The 22,870-nt window shown below is 43.8% G+C and overlaps 1 protein-coding gene across 2 annotated transcripts in view; it reads left to right on the forward strand.

Annotated features, from left to right (window-relative positions):
* Window positions 1–861: 861 nt before the first annotated feature.
* LOC106560351 (protein tweety homolog 2-like) overlaps window positions 862–22,870 on the forward strand; it is a 90,566-nt gene continuing 68,557 nt past the window's right edge. Inside the window, exons 1-2 of one of the 2 annotated variants that reach the window (XM_045719727.1) lie at window positions 862–1,281; window positions 12,355–12,527. In XM_045719727.1, the coding sequence (XP_045575683.1) occupies window positions 1,153–1,281; window positions 12,355–12,527 (302 nt within the window). In that variant the 5' untranslated portion in view covers window positions 862–1,152. The remainder of the gene's footprint in view (window positions 1,282–12,354; window positions 12,528–22,870) is intronic. The other variant, XM_045719728.1, reaches the window with a different exon arrangement.

A 22,870-nucleotide genomic window follows, 5' to 3' on the forward strand; every position in this document is an offset into this window, starting at 1 on the left:
GCGGCCGGGAGGTCCTGTATACACGCAAACTCACTTCCTTGACAACTTCCTTCACAACAGCTCCGCTGCTCCGCGAAGCGCAAGAAGTATGAGGGTCCTGACTTCTGTAGAGGCCACATTACGGGCTCCCGAGTGGCGCAGTGGTCTAAGGCACTGCATTTCAGTTCTAGAGGCGTCACTACAGTCCCTGGTTCGAATCCTCAAATCCAGGCTGTATCATATCCGGCCGTGATTGGGAGTCCCATAGGGTGGCGAACAATTGGCCCAGCGCGCGTCTTCTGGGTTTGGCCGGGGTAGGCGTCATTGTAAATAAGAATTGCTGTTCTTAAATGACTTGCCTAGTTAAAAAAAAAATTATCAGCGTAAATACTACACGGCCACCACGTAGCACGTTTAGGCCTAGCGCTGCCTCCGTTCAAATGCTTGTAAGCCTCCTAGTGCTGGGCCAGCCTTACAGGCATTATCAGAACCTACACTACACTCACACAAACCACAGCCTTTCATGAATGGTTCACTACTGTAGTGCTCTATCATGCTTCAGCCGTCGGATTACATGAGATACATTCTGCTCTAATAACCAGCAGTTTTATACCAGATATGAGATAGCCTATGGGTTGTATTCTAATACCACCAATCATCATTATAGATTTAATTTCATGACCTGAATGTATTAACCGCATCCTCTTCCCTGTAGCCATATCCTTTTCCACTAGGTTATACTTTCTTGACCGCAGCTGTAAATGGTTTAAAACGGGTCACGCACTGTGTATTGAAGGGCGTTATCGTCAGTCTCGTGCCTTGGATGAGTGCGCGTCGCGCGCGGTCAAGTCAGAAAAAGCGGCTTCCACTGGAACGAGCTTACCCGTGAGCGCGCCTCCGAGAAGTTAAAACAGCTGTCTAGCTGCAGAACACGACACGGGACCACGGAGATACCGAGATAGTGCTGTTGTTATGCCTTGTTCTCAGGGCAAAGAGTCCAAGGAAGTAATTTTGTATTGTTTATTCTCCTGCGCTACATTGTAAAGTGTTTTCCAACAAGAAGTCGCGGATTCATGATTTGTTTTTGTACAGAACCAAGGATTAGGCTACTGACGGGGTCTCAACTTCTCGAATGAGATTTTAGGGGTCCAGAAGCACTTTTTGTAATAAGGAATGGCCACGGCACGGCTGGACTATATCGCTCCATGGTGGACCTACTGGCTGCACAATTTTCCCCACTTCAACTTTACCTTCCAGCCCGTTGATAACACCTTCAGACCCGGGGAGGCGAGCTACCAGCAGGTTGGTACCTACTACCACTGCGCGTAAATCGCGGCCACGTTTCTCTTCTAGACTAGAGAGGGCTCACTGAAAGACCTTCACTGACAGGCCACATATCTAGGCAAATTATCTGAAAACGAGTTTGTTGGTCAAAGATTTAACAATTCATTCTTACGTAATTTCCCACATTGCTATAGGATGTATTTCCATCCGCACCAACTCTGCACAGTTTAACTTTTAATGAAGTGAACACACTTTATTCTCTCTATTCTCTGCTATCATCACTGGGCATGTTCAATAGGACGTAGCAAAATAAAGTTATGAGCAGAGTGGACACATCACATCCGTTTTAGTATTGACATCTCCAGCTGCAAAGGCCTGAGTGTGCCTATCTAGCCTGGTTGCATTCTCTGTTAAACTATTACATTCCACTCCTTGCCACTCCTGTCTTTGGCAAATGAGTGGCAAGGAGTGGAATGTTAGCTAAAAAGACTGGTAGCCAAACTAGTGCCAATCTGGCTGGTTGGTTGTTTGTTACCAGCCTTCAGTGTCTGAGTCTGGGCATATTCCTGGTTGTCTTCTTTATTGCAGTAGTGCTCCACAGATGAATATGTGTTAAGCTTCTCAGAATAGGATTGCTGATCTAGGATCAGCCCCCCCATCCATGTAATCCTATTCATTGTGATCTAAGGGTCAAAACGGATCCTATATAGATCAGTTCTCCTGCTCCAGGACACTTGCTAGACACAGCCCCATATCTCACTACACCTGGAGAAGTGTTTACCCTGTCAATAACCACATTACCCACCATACCAGTGTTCTGAGATGTGAGATGTGCAGCGTGACTGCATAAAGACTTCCTGGAACGTAGCCACAGTGTCAGAGATCAGGGGCACACAGAGGTTACAACTACATAACACTGGTTACCACTACGTAACACTGGTTACCACTACATAACACTGGCTATAACTACATAACACAGAGGTTATCACTACGTAACACTGGTTACCACTACATAACACTGGTTATTAAGACATAACACTGGTTATAACTACATAACACAGAGGTTATCACTACGTAACACTGGTTACCACTACATAACACTGGTTACCACTACATAACAGTGGTTACCACTACATAACACTTGTTACCACTACATAACACTGGTTACCACTACATAACACAGAGGTTACAACTACATAACACTGGTTACCACTACGTAACACTGGTTACCACTACATAACACTGGCTATAACTACATAACACAGAGGTTATCACTACGTAACACTGGTTACCTCTACATAACACTGGTTATTAAGACATAACACTGGTTATAACTACATAACACAGAGGTTATCACTACGTAACACTGGTTACCACTACATAACACTGGTTACCACTACATAACACTGGTTACCACTACATAACACTTGTTACCACTACATAACACTGGTTACCACTACATAACACTGGTTACCACTACATAACACTGGCTATAACTACATAACACAGAGGTTATCACTACGTAACACTGGTTACCACTACATAACACTGGTTATTAAGACATAACACTGGTTATAACTACATAACACAGAGGTTATCACTACGTAACACTGGTTACCACTACATAACACTGGTTATTAAGACATAACACTGGTTATAACTATATAACACAGAGGTTATCACTACGTAACACTGGTTACCACTACTTAACACTGGTTACCACTACATAACACTGGTTACCACTACATAACACTGGCTACAACTACATAACACAGAGGTTATCACTACATAACACTGGTTACCACTACATAACACTGGTTACCACTACATAACACTGGCTATAACTACATAACACAGAGGTTATCACTACATAACACTGGTTACCACTACATAACACTGGTTACCACTACATAACACTGGTTACCACTACATAACACTGGTTATAACTACATAACACTGGTTATCACTACATAACACTGGTTACCACTACATAACACTGGTTACCACTACATAACACTGGTTACCACTACATAACACTGGGTATAACTACATAACACAGAGGTTATCACTGCGTAACTGGAACCACTACATAACACTGGTTACCACTACATAACACTGGTTACCACTACATAACACTGGTTACCACCACATAACACTGGTTATAACTACATAACACTGGTTACCACTACGTAACACTGGTTACCAATACATAACACTGGTTACCACTACATAACACTGGTTACCACTACATAACACTGGTTACCACTACATAACACTGGTTATAACTACATAACACAGAGGTTATCACTACGTAACTGGAACCACTACATAACACTGGTTACCACTACATAACACTGGTTACCACCACATAACACTCGTTACCACTACATAACACTGGTTATTAAGACATAACACTGGTTATAACTACATAACACAAGGGTTAACACTACATAACACTGTTTATAACTGCATAACACTTGTTACCACTACATAACACTGGTTATACCTACATAACACTGGTTATAACTACATAAAACTGGTTATAACTTCATAACACAGAGGTTAACGCTACATAACACTGGTTATAACTACATAACACTGGTTACCACTATATAACACTGGTTATAAGTACATAACACTGGTTATAAGTACATAACACTGGTTATAACTACATAACACTGGTTACCACTACATAACACTGGTTATAGCTACATAACACTGGTTACCGCTACACGACACTCGTTACCAGTACATAACACTGGTTACCAGTACATAACACTGGTTACCACAACATAACGCTGGTTACTACTACATAACACTGGTTACCACTACATAACACTGGTTACCACAACATAACACTGGTTATAACTACATAACACTGGTTACCACCACATAACACTGGTTATAGCTACATAACACTGGTTATCACTACATAACACTGGTTATATCTACATAACACTGGTGACCACTACATAACACTGGTTACCACTACGTAACACTGGTTACCACTACATAACACTGCTTACCACCACATAACACTGGTTACCACTACATAACACTGGTTCTTAAGACATACCACTTGTTACCACTACATAACACTGGTTATACCTACATAACACTGGTTATAACTACATAAAACTGGTTATAACTACATAACACAGAGGTTAACATTACATAACACTGGTTATAACTACATAACACTGGTTACCACTACATAACACTGGTTATAGCTACATCACACTGGTTACCGCTAGACGACACTCGTTACCAGTACATAACACTGGTTACCGCTACGTAACACTGGCTATAACTACATAACCCAGAGGTTATCACTATGAAAACACTGGTTACCACTACATAACACTGGTTACCACTACATAACACTGGTTATAGCTACATAACACTGGTTACCGCTAGACGACACTCGTTACCAGTACATAACACTGGTTACCGCTAGATAACACTGGCTATAACTACATAACCCAGAGGTTATCACTATGAAAACACTGGTTACCACTACATAACACTGGTTACCACTACATAACACTGGTTATAAGTACATAACACTGGTTGTAAGTACATAACACTGGTTATAACTTTATAACACTGGTTACCACAACATAACACTGGTTATAGCTACATAACACTGGTTACCGCTACACGACACTCGTTACCAGTACATATCACTGGTTACCAGTACATAACACTGGTTACCACAACATAACGCTGGTTACCACTACATAACACTGGTTACCACTACATAACACTGGTTACCACTACATAACACTGGTTATAACTACATGACACTGGTTACCACTACATAACACTGGTTATAACTTCATAACACTGGTTACCATTTCATAACACTAGTTACCACTACATCACACTGGTTATAACTACGTAACACTGGTTACCACTACATAACACTGGTTACCACTACATAACACTGGTTACCACTACACAACTCTGGTTACCACTACATAACACTGGTTATAACTGCATAACACTGGTTATAACTACATAAAACTGGTTACTACTACATAAAACTGATTACAAAAATTACACGGTCTTATCCAGAGTAGCTACATAACACTGGTTACCACTACATAACACTGGTTACCACTACGTAACACTGGTTATAGCTACATAACACTGGTTACCACTACATAACACTGGTTACAACTACATAACGCTGGTTACCACTACATAACACTGGTTATAACTACATAACACTGGTTACCACTACATAACACTGGTTACCACTACATAACACTGGTTATAACTACATAACACTGTTTATAACTACATAAAACTGGTTACTACTACATAAAACTGATCAAAAAAATTACACGCTCTTATCCAGAGTAACTTATAGTAGTGATTGCATACATTTGCATATTTGTTTGTACTTGTCCCCCGTGGGAATCGATCTCACGACCCTGGCGTTGCAAGTACCATGCTCTACCAACTGAACCACATGGTACCACTATTTAACACTGGTTACCAGTACATAACACTGGTTACCACAACATAACACTGGTTACCACAACATAACACTGGTTACCAATGGTTACCACTACATAACACTGGGTACCACTACATAACACTGGTTATTAAGACATAACACTGGTTATAACTACATAACACAAGGGTTACCACTACATAACACTGTTTATAACTGCATAACACTTGTTACCACTACATAACACTGGTTATACCTACATAACACTGGTTATAACTACATAAAACTGGTTATAACTACATAACACAGAGATTAACACTACATAACACTGGTTATAACTACATAACACTGGTTACCACTATATAACACTGGTTATAAGTACATAACACTGGTTGTAAGTACATAACACTGGTTATAACTTTATAACACTGGTTACCACTACATAACACTGGTTATAGCTACATAACACTGGTTACCGCTACACGACACTCGTTACCAGTACATAACACTGGTTACCAGTACATAACACTGGTTACCACAACATAACGCTGGTTACCACTACATAACACTGGTTGCCACTACATAACACTGGTTACCACTACATAACACTGGTTATAACTACATGACACTGGTTACCACTACATAACACTGGTTATAACTTCATAACACTGGTTACCATTTCATAACAATAGTTACCACTACATCACACTGGTTATAACTACGTAACACTGGTTACCACTACATAACACTGGTTACCACTACATAACACTGGTTACCACTACACAACTCTGGTTACCACTACATAACACTGGTTATAACTGCATAACACTGGTTATAACTACATAAAACTGGTTACTACTACATAAAACTGATTACAAAAATTACATGGTCTTATCCAGAGTAGCTACATAACACTGGTTACCACTACATAACACTGGTTACCACTACGTAACACTGGTTATAGCTACATAACACTGGTTACCACTACATAACACTGGTTATAACTACATAACTCTGGTTACCACTACATAACACTGGTTACCACTACATAACACTGGTTACCACTACATAACACTGGTTATAACTACATAACACTGTTTATAACTACATAAAACTGGTTACTACTACATAAAACTGATCAAAAAAATTACACGCTCTTATCCAGAGTAACTTATAGTAGTGATTGCATACATTTGCATATTTGTTTGTACTTGTCCCCCGTGGGAATCGATCTCACGACCCTGGCGTTGCAAGTGCCATGCTCTACCAACTGAACCACATGGTACCACTATTTAACACTGGTTACCAGTACATAACACTGGTTACCACAACATAACACTGGTTACCACAACATAACACTGGTTACCAATGGTTACCACTACATAACACTGGTTACCACTACACTCCAGACTAGAGACAAACCTCCAACACATGCACAACTGCTTTCTCTCCAAACCTTCTGGCTTTGGCAATGATCTGTCAGACAGGCCTCAATGTGGGATTTCTGATGGTGTTAAGTCTAGTTTCCTGGATATTACAAAAGGTGTACCGCAGGGGTCGCTACTGGGACCTGGTATCTTGACTATTTATATACATAATATTGGTCTGTTAACTTGTAATATTCATCTGTATGCAGACACCACTGTTATATATGCCATTGACACCAACCCCCAACTGCTGGCCTGGCTACGTTAGATCTGACCGTGTTACCTTACAGAAGCCCTGGTTGGTACTTAATGCAGGCAAGACTAAAGACATGTTGTTCTCTAATTCTCTCTCCAAAAATGTCAGCTGGACTACGTATTTATTCATTGGATGGTTCTCCCATTGATCTGGTTCCCATCTATATACTGTATATCTGAGCATTTGGATTGACAAAGACTTAATGTTTAAGAAACATACGGATGAGCTAGATAAAAAACTATGATTTAAAGTAGGCTTCTTTTTTAGAAATAGATATTGCCTCTCCCTAAACAGCAGGAAGCAGATTGTACAGTCAACTTTCCTGCCAGTTCTTGACTATGGTGACACTATTTACCAGATTGCAGCAGCCACTACTTTCTGACGAATGTGGCTGTTTTTCTAGAATGTATGTATTGTGCAGTAATTTAGTTGGTTTTGCATTGCATTGATTAGATTTTGTCTTGTGAATTGTATGTATTGTAGAGTTTGTTAAATGCTTTTGGCATCTCTAAGTGCCTATTTGAAAATAACTTCAGCTCAAGTTGTCTCCATGTGCCTCAAAGCTAAACACAAAAGTCCCATTTGATGTCCACGGTGGGAAAGAAATGATCTGAAACCACATTACCGTAAACCACATCTTCTAAGCTGTTATCATTCACAGCCTGGTGATTGTGTGAGCATGCAGCATCACTTCTCTGTGTGGGGGGTGTTTGTGAATGCTGCTGTTGTGTGTTGTAGTACCTCTATACTACTTTAAATTGTGATATTGACCTGTGTTGCTGAATAGACAGGTCAATGGAGGTAGTGTGATGCTAACAGATTCACTTCTCTCTCTCCGGCCAAACTGGGAAACTGTCTGTGTGTGTCTGTCTCTGCGTTTAGTTTGCTTGTGTAAGTAGTAACACCGTAGTCTGTCCTCTGCGATTAAGACTACATGATGTGTAACACCGTAGTCTGTCCTCTGCGATTAAGACTACATGATGTGTAACACCGTAGTCTGTCCTCTGAGATTAAGACTACATGTGTAACACTGTCAGATTATCTTCTAAAGCAGTTCTGAACAATGTGGACCTTCCTCCTGCTGGCACATCCTTCTGGAACAACGGGACCATTTCAGATCGAGAGGTGGGATTGAGGACAGAGCCCAGAATATGATCACTTTAATGACTTGGTACAGTTGAACTCTGTTTGGGTCCAGAAGTTTACAACAGGAGTTTGAATAGCAGTTTCATCTTACTTTCCAGGTCATTGTTGTGAAAGAGATTGTGTTCTCAATTACTTACATTTAACTAGGCAAGTCAGTTAAGAACAAATTCTTATTTACAATGACGGCCTACACCGGCCAAACCGGGATGATGCTGGGCCAATTGTGCGCCGCCCTATGGGACTCCCAATCACAGCCGGGTGTGATAGAGCCTGGATTCGAACCAGGGTGTCTGTAGTGACACCTCTAGCACTGAGATGCAGTGCCTTAGACCACTTCGCCACACAGAAGCCCCAAATATAGGTAGTTACATTGATTTAGACACTAGTTGGATGAGAAATAATACATGAGCCTTTAGTTTCCGCTGCTCGGCCCCACTTGACCAGTCAAGTTGAGTCAGGAAAATAGAAGGTATCATCCTGTTAACCTCTCTGGGCTAGGTGGGACGTTTGCGTCCCACCCTAGTCAACAGCCAGTGGAATCCCGTGGCGTGATATTCAAATACCTTAGAAATGCTATTACTTCAATTTCTCAAACATATGACTATTTTACACCATTTTAAAGACAAGACTCTCGTTAATCTAACCACACTGTCCGATTTCAAAAAGGCTTTACAACGAAAGCAAAACATTAGATTATGTCAGCAGAGTACCCAGACAGAAATAATCAGACACCCATTTTTCAAGCTAGCATATAATGTCACAAAAACCAAAACCACAGCTAAATGCAGCAGTAACCTTTGATGATCTTCATCAGATGACACTCCTAGGACATTATGTTATACAATACATGCATGTTTTGTTCAATCAAGTTCATATTTATATAAAAAACCAGCTTTTTACATTAGCATGTGACTAGCATGTGACTAGCATTCCCACCGAACACTTCCGGTGAATTTACTAAATTACTCACGATAAACGTTCACAAAAAACATAACAATTATTTTAAGAATTATAGATACAGAACTCCTTTATGCAATCTCGGTGCCCGATTTTAAAATAGCTTTTCGGTGAAAGCACATTTTGCAATATTCTGAGTAGATAGCCCGGCCATCACAGGCTAGTTATTTTGACACCCACCAAGTTTGGTACTCACCAAACTCAGATTTACTATAAGAAAAATTGGATTACCTTTGCTGTTCTTCGTCAGAATGCACTCCCAGGACTTCTACTTCAATAACAAATGTTGGTTTGGTTCCAAATAATCCATAGTTATATCCAAATAGCGGCGTTTTGTTTGTGCGTTCAAGACACTATCCGAAGGGTGACGCGCCGGCGCATATCGTGACAAAAAATTTCAAAATATTCCATTACCGTACTTCGAAGCATGTCAAACGCTGTTTAAAATACATTTTTATGCGATTTTTCTCGTAAAATAGTGATAATATTCCGACCGGGAGTCGTGGTTTTCGTTCAAAGACTGAAAAAGTAACATGGACTCTTCATGTGCACGCGCACACCCGTCTCATTGTTCTCAGATCGACCACTTACCAAATGCGCTACTGTTTTTCAGCCAGTAACTGCAGAGTCATCATTCAACGTTCTGGCGCCTTCTGAGAGCCTATGGGAGCCTTAGAAAGTGTCACGTTACAGCAGAGATCCTCTGTTTGGGAAAGAGATGACAAAGAAGGCCAAGAAATGGTCAGAGAGGGCGCTTCCTGTTTGGGATCTTCTAAGGTTTTGGCCTGCCATATGAGTTCTGTTATACTCACAGACACCATTCAAACAGTTTTAGAAACTTTAGGGTGTTTTCTATCCAAATCAAACAATTATATGCATATTCTAGTTACTGGGCAGGAGTAGTAACCAGATTAAATCGGGTACGTTTTTTATCCGGCCGTGCAAATACTGCCCCCTATCCCCAACAGGTTTTAAGGTTCTGTGGAGACAAACAGTACCTTGTTAGAGTCATGAAACCATGCCAGGTAGGAGTGTGGAGAAACAACATGGGCACAAGGCTCTGGTCAAAAGCAGTGCACTATATAGGGAATAGGGTGCCATTTGAGAGTCAACCATATTTGGCCAAAACCCCATGGTTCCACTTGGCTTTGATTTCCGTTCTTGAATTTTGAACTCCTCAACACTCCAAACCACGGGCTGAACTTTTGTCAACTTGTGTAAATGGCTGTGTGTGTAGTTGTACTTGTGTAAATGATGGTGTGTGTAGTTGTACTTGTGTAAATGGCTGTGTGTGTAGTTGTACTTGTGTAGTACACTATGTTTTATCACTTTCATCACCTTTCATCAAAATGAACGGTAGATACAAACTGCAGGCGTACCTCATCTCAAAAACAAAGACATATGGCTACAGTAGACCCCCATGTTCTGCTTGCTGCTTTCTATACCTCTCTCTTTCTCTCTCGCTCTTTCTATACCTCTCTCTTTCTCTCTTTCTCGCTCGCTCTTTCTCTCTCTTTCTATACCTCTCTCTTTCTCTCTTTCTCGCTCGCTCTTTCTTTCTCTATCTCTTGCTCTCTCTCTCTCGCTCTCTCTCTCACCCTCTCACTTATCACTCTCTCTCTATCTCTCTCTCTCTCCTTTCCTACCCTGGCTATCCCTCCATCATTCATGCTCTGAGGGTAACCTCAGTCAGGGAATCACAAGACTGTTTTGGAGGGAGGCCGCTTTGTCACCTGACGTTGAGCTGAAACTCCAGCAGCCTCTGAGCAGAACTGTTTTTCCCCCTAACACCCTAACTCCTGTGTGGATCAGCTGGTAGAGCGTTGTGCTTGCACCACCAGGGTTGTGGGTCAGATACCCGGGACCACCCATACGTAAAATGGATGCATGTTGGCGCGTATGACTGTAAGTTGCTTTGGATAAAGTGTCTGTTGAATGACAAATGTTTATAGTAGTAGTCCAAGAGACCCCAGGTATCTCTTAAACCACCAACACCAGGTCATGTTCATTAGACACCAAACTGATAACACAGAGAAGGAATACCTAGACCTGTCCAATGAGAAACCGTCATGTTCATTTTTTTTTTTTAAATACTTGCTACTTTGTGCCCTACTGAACACGATCCTGGAGTGTATCCAGTGAGCCTGCTCCACCCAGCTCTCTCTCTCTCTCTCTCTCTCTCTCTCTCTCTCTCTCTCTCTCTCTCTCTCTCTCTCTCTCTCATTTTCTTTCTCTCTGTCTCTCCGTGTCTCCGTCTCTCCGTGTCTCTATCTCTGGCTTCACACAGAGACCTGTTAGTGATGATGATTGATGAAACAAACGTGACTTTTGACCCAGTATATCTTTTCATATTAGTCTCACTTGATTCCAGTGGCTCCCTTTCCGTCAGAGTGGGGTCACTCTACACAGTAATTAATCACAGGGCTTGTATCAACTCAGGACCTGACGTGATAATATATACTGGTTGTCTGAAGAAATGGTGCTTTGCAAATAAGTTCTCTCAGTGTGGCAGTTGTATTTTTCCTGTTATTAGTCAATAACAAATGTATTATAACATTCTCATCTCTGTTTCTCTCTGTTTCTCCCTCCCTCTCCCTCCCTCCCTCCCCCTCCCTCTCCCTCTCCTCTCTCTCCCTCCCTCCCCCCTCCCCCTCCCTCTCCTCTCTCTCCCTCCCTCTCTCCCTCCCTCGCTCTCTCCTCCCTCCCTCCCTCCCTCCCTCCCTCCCTCCCTCCCTCCCTCCCTCCCTCCCTCCCTCCCTCCCTCCCTCCCTCCCCTCCATCCCCCTCCCTCCCCACCCTCCCTCCCTCCCCCTCCCCCTCACTCCCTCCCCATCCTCCCCCAGTCTCTGGTCTTCCTAGCCTGTATATCAGCTGCTGGACTAGTCCTGAGCCTCCTGCTGCTGTCTGTCTACCTGACCAGTGTGTGCTGCTGCAGGAAGGAGGAGGAGGAGGAGACCAAGAGGCCTGACTCCTGCTGTGTCTCCTGGACCGCTGTCATCACTGGACTCATCCTATGGTGAGTAGTATCACGGGAACTGTTTGTATCTAACAGTACTGTACTACAGTATTAGTGTTACATGGACCTTTCTTCAGTCTGTCCCGGGTTTGGTTCATCCTATGGTGAGAGGTGTTGTCTTATATTACAGAATTACAAGCCAAGGTCTTTTAAGGGCGTATGCAAGGAATAGATGTTCGCTTCACCTCGCCAAGTTCCACTAGAAGCAAACCAAATCTAGTATGTGGGGCTCCTTTAGTGTCTAGATCAGAGGTCTACAACTCTGGTTCTGTGATAGTGATGTAACACAGCTGGTAATCAAGGTCCTGGCCAGTAGCTAATTAGTCAAATAAAGTGTTTAGGGTTGGAATGAAACTCCAGGAGGGGAATTGGACAACCCTAGAACGCCCTCCTGTGTTCTTGGAAAAGGCTTTGATGTGACCTTTGACATTCAGGAGTTGACCTCTGACCTCATTAACTTACACACAGAGGCTGACATTCTGCTATGGTGGTGAGAAAGAGAGACCAGATGGTCCCTTTTGGCCTGATCCACTTTGACGCAGGATGTTGTAGACTGAGATCACTGTGACTGACCATGTTCCCTGATGACAGTCCTGCTCTCATTGTGTCTAAAGCAGACTACACTATGCACTGTCTACCCTACACTATCACTACACTACATTACACTACATAATCTATTCACGTGTCCTGGGTGTGTACAGAACAGTGTCCATTGAGGCGTTATCCTTTGTCCTCTGAGATTGTGGTTTGCAACATTCACAATGTGCAGTTGTGCACTGCCACAAGCGGAAAGGCCCTTTTTGGATCTGTATGTTGGGCTGCGCACCTCATCACTATAGGACCTGTATGGCTGCCCACCTCATCACTAAAGGACCTGTATGGCTGCCCACCTCATCACTATAGGACCTGTAGGGCTTCCCACCTCATCACTATAGGACCTGTTGGGCTGCCCACTTCATCACTATAGGACCTGCCCACCTCATCACTATAGGACCTATAGGGCTGCCCACCTCATCACTATAGGACCTGTAGGGCTGCCCACCTCATCACTATAGGACCTGTAGGGCAGCCCACCTCATCACTATAGGACCTGTTGGGCTGCCCACCTCATCACTATAGGACCTGTTGGGCTGCCCACCTCATCACTATAGGACCTGTAGGGCTGCCCACCTCATCATCACTATAGGACATGTAGGGCTGCCCACCTCATCATCACTATAGGACCTGTAGGGCTGCCCACCTCATCACTATAGGACCTGCCCACCTCATCACTATAGGACCTGTAGGGCTGCCCACCTCATCACTATAGGACCTGTTGGGCTGCCCACCTCATCACTATAGGACCTGTTGGGCTGCCCACCTCATCACTATAGGACCAGTAGGGCTGCCCACCTCATCATCACTATAAGACCTGTAGGGCTGCCCACCTCATCACTATAGGACCTGCCCACCTCATCACTATAGGACCTGTTGGGATGCCCACTTCATCACTATAGGACCTGTAGGGCTGCCCACCTCATCATCACTATAGGACCTGTAGGGCTGCCCACCTTATCATCACTATAGGACCTGTAAGGCTGCCCACCTCATCACTATAGGACCTGCCCACCTCATCACTATAGGACTTGTATGGCTGCCCACCTCATCACTATAGGACCTGTAGGGCTGCCCACCTCATCACTATAGGACCTGTAGGGCTGCCACCTCATCATCACTATAGGACATGTAGGGCTGCCCACCTCATCATCACTATAGGACCTGTAAGGCTGCCCACCTCATCACTATAGGACCAGCCCACCTCATCACTTTAGGACCTGTAGGGCTGCCCACCTCATCACTATAGGACCTGTTGGGCTGCCCACCTCATCACTATAGGACCTGTTGGGCTGCCCACCTCATCACTATAGGACCTGTAGGGCTGCCCACCTCATCATCACTATAGGACATGTAGGGCTGCCCACCTCATCATCACTATAGGACCTATAGGGCTGCCCACCTCATCACTATAGGACCTGCCCACCTCATCACTTTAGGACCTGTTGGGCTGCCCACCTCATCACTATAGGATCTGTTGGGATGCCCACCTCATCACTATAGGACCTGTAGGGCTGCCCACCTCATCATCACTATAGGACCTGTAGGGCTGCCCACCTCATCACTATAGGATCTGTAGGGCTGCCCACCTCATCACTATAGGACCTGCCCACCTCATCACTATAGGATCTGTTGGGCTGCCCACCTCATCACTATAGGATCTGTTGGGATGCCCACCTCATCACTATAGGACCTGTAAGGCTGCCCACCTCATCACTATAGGACCTGCCCACCTCATCACTATAGGACCTGTAGGGCTGCCCACCTCATCACTATAGGACCTGTAGGGCTGCCACCTCATCATCACTATAGGACATGTAGGGCTGCCCACCTCATCATCACTATAGGACCTGTAAGGCTGCCCACCTCATCACTATAGGATCTGTTGGGCTGCCCACCTCATCGCAATAGGACCTGTTGGGCTGCCCACCTCATCACTATAGGACCTGCCCACCTCATCACTATAGGAGTTGTTGGGCTGCCCACCTCATCACTATAGGACCTGTAGGGCTGCCCACCTCATCATCACTATAGGACCTGTTGGTCTGCCCACCTCATCGCTATAGGACCTGCCCACCTCATCACTATAGGACCTGTAGGGCTGCCCACTTCATCACTATAGGACCTGTTGGGGTGCCCACCTCATCACTATAGGACCTGTTGGGCTGCCCACCTCATCACTATAGGACCTGTTGGGCTGCCCACCTCATCACTATAGGATCTGTTGGTTCCAATTATAGGCTAATATCTTGTAGCAATATGCTTTATTGTTTTTGTAAAGTATTCAGTATTTGGAGTAACAGTTGTTTATTCAGGTAATGACATTCCCCAGGTTAAAGCATTACTAGACACTGTGTTAATAGGAACATCTTCCTAATATTAAGTCGCAGCCCTGTGAATGGATCGCAATCCATGTCTCAATTGTTTCAAGGCTTAAAAAAATCCAGAGGCATCTGCTAAACATGTGTATGTGACAAATATAATGTGTTTTGATGTGATGTTTTGCAGTATACAGCCACCCAATAGTGAAGGAATGTTATTAGAATGAAGGGCCTCTGACTCTTCAACAACAACACCTCCATTGGTTGGTTAGTTACCCTGGGTTACCATCCATCTCAGACCGTGAAGTCCATGGTGAATCTGATCAAAAACGTAATCACATTTGGAGCGGAAACTTGATTTTTTTGTTCCAACCAAGCCTCTTAGTTTAATTAGGTGATAAAGTCAGTTATTAGTCATTGGAATTTTCCACAGTAAGAGACAGTCATCTTCGATTCTATATAAAGTGAATGATCACATCCATAGTAATATAGTAATATAATCTAGTATGCCCTACATCCTCAGGTTTTCATAATGCCCAATGAAAGAGAACAACAAATGATTCCTCCTCCCAATGAAAGAGAACAACAAATGATTCCTCCTCCCAATGAAAGAGAACAACAAATGATTCCTCCTCCCAATGAAAGAGAACAACATCTGATTCCTCCTCCCAATGAAAGAGAACAACAAATGATTCCTCCTCCCAATGAAAGAAAACAACATCTGATTCCTCCTCCCAATGAAAGAGAACAACAAATGATTCCTCCTCCCAATGAAAGAGAACAACATCTGATTCCTCCTCCCAATGAAAGAGAACAACAAATGATTCCTCCTCCCAATGAAAGAGAACAACAAATGATTCCTCCTCCCAATGAAAGAGAACAACAAATGATTCCTCCTCCCAATGAAAGAGAACAACAAATGATTCCTCCTCCCAATGAAAGAGAACAACAAATGATTCCTCCTCCCAATGAAAGAAAACAACATCTGATTCCTCCTCCCAATGAAAGAGAACAACAAATGATTCCTCCTCCCAATGAAAGAGAACAACATCTGATTCCTCCTCCCAATGAAAGAGAACAACAAATGATTCCTCCTCCCAATGAAAGAGAACAACAAATGATTCCTCCTCCCAATGAAAGAGAACAACAAATGATTCCTCCTCCCAATGAAAGAGAACAACAAATGATTCCTCCTCCCAATGAAAGAGAACAACAAATGATTCCTCCTCCCAATGAAAGAGAACAACAAATGATTCCTCCTCCCAATGAAAGAGAACAACAAATGATTCCTACTCCCAATGAATGAGAACAACAAATGATTCCTCCTCCCAATGAAAGAGAACATTAAATTATTCCCCTTCCCAAAGTGCTTGATTGAGTTGGCACTGTGTTGAGCTTAATCTTGTGACAGAGCTCTAAGTGCTGAAGGTAATTGAGTTATTTAGCTGATAACATTCCAGAGGGGGGGGGCAGCCCAGCTCTGATTGGTCTCTCTTACACCAAACCTATCGTAGTGCTAAGCGTTATGGCATGATGCTGTTCACCCTGACCAAGGAGCGCTGTGTGAACTCTTGCATGTCTGGGCTCTGAACGGCTCTGTTTCCTATGGAAACGTGACTTCATTTACATTTTAAAGCTCACACAATTCAGCAACCTAACCCCCTGTAGGAAATACTATCTTAGTATTATGATATGAAATGTGTTAACCCTTCACTGTCTGGAGCCAGAATGCAAACGTGACTTTGTGTTGTAACTTACCAGGATCACAGAGCATTCAGCTTGCTACCCATATAGGAAATACTATCTTATCTTATTTTGAAATGCATAATAAGATGTTTATTTAACCAACAAGTGCTGCGTGAAACCTTTTCTGTCTGGGTTCTGGGTGGCTTTCACCTTTCCTCAGTACAGCTAGTCTAGTAAAACCTCTACTATTGTTGTGATATAACTAAACAGGCTCACAGCTTTCAGTTAACTGCTCCCGTAGGAAATAAAATACAACTATAATATTTGTGCCTGGACTTTTGGGGCGAATATCAGTTTCCGTTTTCTACAGCCAAGCCAACCTGGAACCTTGGTCATGTAACTTTGGGAATGTGTTTTATGGTGTTTATTTAAGGAAGCATTTCACTGTGAATTGTACACCTGTTTGATTTGGTTTCTGTAATTGTCCATGTGGTTGCTGTAATAGGGGAAAACCCTAGTGACACTAAACACCTTAATGACCCCAGTCCTCCACCTCTCAGCTACTTACCTTCTCCACAAGGGCCTGTGTGACTGGACGCTCTGTTCTGCTCTTAAATGCGGTCCTGTTCTTGTTAATGTGATTTGGGAATGTGGTTTGGTTTCCTGTACAAGGTTATTTTCAGATGTGGTCTTCCATAAATCAACAAGCTCAATAACAGTTGTTTGTCTGATGTAGCTCCTCTCATCTGGTGGCTGAGTTGTTGGACAGGAGACTTCTATTGAAAGATGTTTGAACGTTGACTTGGAGGGAAACAGTGTCCTTGATTTGCTATAGCTAGTAGGGTTTAGTGCTGGGCTGGAACAAAAGTGTGCCATGCCCGTTGCAGCCCCCAGGACTAGTGCCCCCGGATAGCCTGTTGTTTTTATGTTGTCTAATGGTTTTATTATAACCCGAAGACTTTAATCCAATAGCCTGTCTTTTTATTTCTCTGTCCTTTGTTTTATGAGTCACCGGGTTTTTATGATTAGATGATGTCACCGGACAGTTTTATGTAATATCATATGTTATTCCATTATATTACCTGTTATAATTATATTACCTTCTCTAATTGGATATATCATTCTGATCATTCAACCAGGCCTAACATGTTAGATGGTATGGGTGGAGGTAGTGTTGGATCACTCAACCAGGCCTAACATGTTAGATGGTATGGGTGGAGGTAGTGTTGGATCACTCAACCAGGCCTAACATGTTAGATGTTATGGGTGGAGGTAGTGTTGGATCACTCAACCAGGCCTAACATGTTAGATGGTATGGGTGGAGGTAGTGTTGGATCACTCAACCAGGCCTAACATGTTAGATGGTATGGGTGGAGGTAGTGTTGGATCACTCAACCAGGCCTAACATGTTAGATGGTATGGGTGGAGGTAGTGTTGGATCACTCAACCAGGCCTAACATGTTAGATGGTATGGGTGGAGGTAGTGTTGGATCACTCAACCAGGCCTAACATGTTAGATGGTATGGGTGGAGGTAGTGTTGGATCACTCAACCAGGCCTAACATGTTAGATGGTATGGGTGGAGGTAGTGTTGGATCACTCAACCAGGCCTAACATGTTAGATGGTATGGGTGGAGGTAGTGTTGGATCACTCAACCAGGCCTAACATGTTAGATGGTATGGGTGGAGGTAGTGTTGGATCACTCAACCAGGCCTAACATGTTAGATGGTATGGGTGGAGGTAGTGTTGGATCACTCAACCAGGCCTAACATGTTAGATGGTATAGGTGGAGGTAGTGTTGGATCACTTAACCAGGCCTAACATGTTAGATGGTATGGGTGGAGGTAGTGTTGGATCATTCAACCAGGCCTAACATGTTAGATGGTATGGGTGGAGGTAGTGTTGGATCACTCAACCAGGCCTAACATGTTAGATGGTATGGGTGGAGGTAGTGTTGGATCACTCAACCAGGCCTAACATGTTAGATGGTATGGGTGGAGGTAGTGTTGGATCATTCAACCAGGCCTAACATGTTAGATGGTATGGGTGGAGGTAGTGTTGGATCACTCAACCAGGCCTAACATGTTAGATGGTATGGGTGGAGGTAGTGTTGGATCACTCAACCAGGCCTAACATGTTAGATGGTATGGGTGGAGGTAGTGTTGGATCACTCAACCAGGCCTAACATGTTAGATGGTATGGGTGGAGGTAGTGTTGGATCACTCAACCAGGCCTAACATGTTAGATGGTATGGGTGGAGGTAGTGTTGGATCATTCAACCAGGCCTAACATGTTAGATGGTATGGGTGGAGGTAGTGACTGTTGGATCTGTAAGGGAATTCAGCCCTATGTTTATACAAGACACCACAGGAAACTTCTTTGATCAGAGGTTAGTTTGTTTAATAAGGATTGCAACCCGGAGTATACACTTACAGCAATTTGCAAACAACACACTCAGTTCTCAAGATGGTGTTTTCCCTTTTTATCCCCTATTATGGTTCACCCTGCCCAGGGTGACACCCCTTAACTTTACTACAATATAAACTAATAAGTAATAGTTGCTAATACAAAGATGTTTCTGCTAGGCGGAGTTCAGTTTATTGTTATTTGCAGTTACTTTCCCAATCCTTCTTCCTCCTATTGCTATCATGTGCTAGCAGAAGTAAGACTGGAACATAGTATCAACAGGAACTGAAAGTATAGTTTCAACAAGCAGGCATATGACTTTTGTACAGTTGACCTCTTCATGCACTTGCAAAGTCTACCACTGATTCTTAATCTCAAGCAAAACATTAATCATTGTACTTTTGTAATCACAGGTAGAATTGTAATGTACAGATATTATAAAACTCCTTTCAGATCATTCAACCAAGCCTAACATGTTAGATGATATGGGTGGAGGTAGTGACTGTTGGATCATTGAGTCAGAGTATGTAAGCGGAGTGGAGCTGGAGCGAGGAGAAAAGTGGAGCTGGAGCGAGGAGTGGAGCGGAGCTGGAGCGAGGAGTGGAGCGGAGTGGAGCTGGAGTGAGGAGCGGAGTGGAGCGAGGAGCGGAGTGGAGCGAGGAGCGGAGTGGAGTGGAGCTGGAGCGAGGAGTGGAGCGGAGTGGAGCTGGAGTGAGGAGTGGAGTGGAGCTGGAGTGAGGAGCGGAGTGGAGCTGGGGGGAGGAGTGGAGCGGAGTGGATCTGGAGTGAGGAGTGGAGCTGGAGGGAGGAGCGGAGTGGAGCTGGAGTGAGGAGCGGAGTGGAGCGCGGAGTGGAGTGGAGCTGGAGTGAGGAGTGGAGCGGAGTGGAGCGAGGAGCGGAGTGGAGCTGGACTGAGGAGCGGAGTGGAGCTGGAGTGAGGAGCGGAGTGGAGCTGGAGGGAGGAGCAGAGTGGAGCTGGAGCGGAGTAGAGCTGGAGTGAGGAGCGGACCGGAGTGGAGCTGGAGTGAGGAGTGGAGTGTGCCCAATTTGACTGGAGCGCAGAGCTCTTCTCACCCGCTCCAGTAGCGCTCAGTTCACCAGCTCAGGGCATGCCCGGCCCAGCATGCATTTGTGTGCTGCTATAGCCCCTTGGTTTAGCTAGGTTTATGGAGTTTGCTAAATATTTTCATAAAGAAACTGATAAAACACACAGGTGCTAAATCAAGGTGACTTACAAAGATGAGGACCAAGAGCAAGAGAGGAAGTGAGGTGATGTAGTGGTGTCACGGATCCCTCAGAACTTTCATTACGCACACCTGTCCCCTATTCCCACTGATTGTATATATGTGCCCTTTGGTTTCCATTGGGCTGTAGATTATTGTTACTATGTCTGTTGGTGTGTGTGAGTGCCTGTGCTGTGTGTTTTGGCTTTCGTGCCCTTGTGGATTGCGCAGATGATTACGGGTCTCGTCCTGTGTGTTAATCATTGTGCGCGTGTGTTATTTATTCAAGGTACTCCTCGCTCTTTTGCTTTGGGTTTCTACCCAGTGTTTTGTTACATGTTTGTTTGGTCTTCGTCCCCGTGCCTTTACACGGCACGCCGTAATTTAGGCTTAATAAAAAAAAACTATTACGCATTCCTGCGCCTGTCTCCCGATCCTTCATGCCAACGTGACAAGTATCCACAACTAAAAATTCATTGTGGAATCTAAAAAGACACGTATCCTGAAAGCATGATGGGATACTTACTACCTGCACATGTTAAAAGAAAGGAATGAGGTGTGTAGATAACTGTGTCATTGTAGCAAAGTATTTAGTTAGTGACCAGACTCTAGAACATTGGCAGTTAGTTAGTGACCAGACTCTAGAACATTGGCAGTTAGTCTCAGGGTAATGGATGGTAGAGATACAGGACCATCCTAGTCTCAGGGTTCTGGAGTAATGGATGGTGGAGATACAGACTCTGGTACCAATCATGGTTATGATGCTTCAGAGACAGGGTGCACAGTGGTACATACTCCCTCCCTCCCTCACACACACACACACACACACACACACACACACACACACACACACACACACACACACACACACACACAGGATGTGTTTCCGTCATAACACCTCTCCCACTCCCCACCTCCCTCCCTCTGGCTCTCTGGTGGGGCGTGATAACAGTATGCTTGCTCTGTCCATCTGGCCGCCTGCATCTGTTTGAAGATGTCTTATATTCATTCTGTGGTGTATAATATAATGCTTTTATTGCAGCAGGTGGTGATACTCCACAAGTGGTTCATTGAACGTTAAACCAGAAATGAAGGCATTTACATCAGAAGTGAAGTGTTCTACCTAGTAACAATGATTTAATTGTGTTGAATCACAAATTTCTCTGCTCTGCTACTCTCCCTCTCTCTGTATTCCTGGGCCAGACTCAAGAACATTGGCAGTTAGTTAGTGACCAGACTCAAGAACATTGGCAGTTAGTTAGTGACCAGACTCAAGAACATTGGCAGTTAGTTAGTGACCAGACTCTAGAACATTGGCAGTTAGTTAGTGACCAGACTCTAGAACATTGGCAGTTAGTTAGTGACCAGACTCTAGAACATTGGCAGTTAGTTAGTGACCAGACTCTAGAACATTGGCAGTTAGTTAGTGACCAGACTCTAGAACATTGGCAGTTAGTTAGTGACCAGACTCTAGAACATTGGCAGTTAGTTAGTGACCAGACTCTAGAACATTGGCAGTTAGTTAGTGACCAGACTCTAGAACATTGGCAGTTAGTTAGTGACCAGACTCTAGAACATTGGCAGTTAGTTAGTGACCAGACTCTAGAACATTGGCAGTTAGTTAGTGACCAGACTCTAGAACATGGGCAGTTAGTTAGTGACCAGACTCTAGAACATGGGCAGTTAGTTAGTGACCAGACTCTATAACATGGGCAGTTAGTTAGTGACCAGACTCTAGAACATGGGCAGTTAGTTAGTGACCAGACTCTAGAACATGGGCAGTTAGTTAGTGACCAGACTCTAGAACATGGGCAGTTAGTTAGTGACCAGACTCTAGAACATGGGCAGTTAGTTAGTGACCAGACTCTAGAACATGGGCAGTTAGTTAGTGACCAGACTCTAGAACATGGGCAGTTAGTTAGTGACCAGACTCTAGAACATGGGCAGTTAGTTAGTGACCAGACTCTAGAACATGGGCAGTTAGTTAGTGACCAGACTCTAGAACATGGGCAGTTAGTTAGTGACCAGACTCTAGAACATGGGCAGTTAGTTAGTGACCAGACTCTAGAACATGGGCAGTTAGTTAGTGACCAGACTCTAGAACATGGGCAGT

This window comes from Salmo salar, chromosome ssa06 (assembly GCF_905237065.1).
Source record: "Salmo salar chromosome ssa06, Ssal_v3.1, whole genome shotgun sequence".
Classification (NCBI taxonomy): Eukaryota; Metazoa; Chordata; class Actinopteri; order Salmoniformes; family Salmonidae; genus Salmo; species Salmo salar.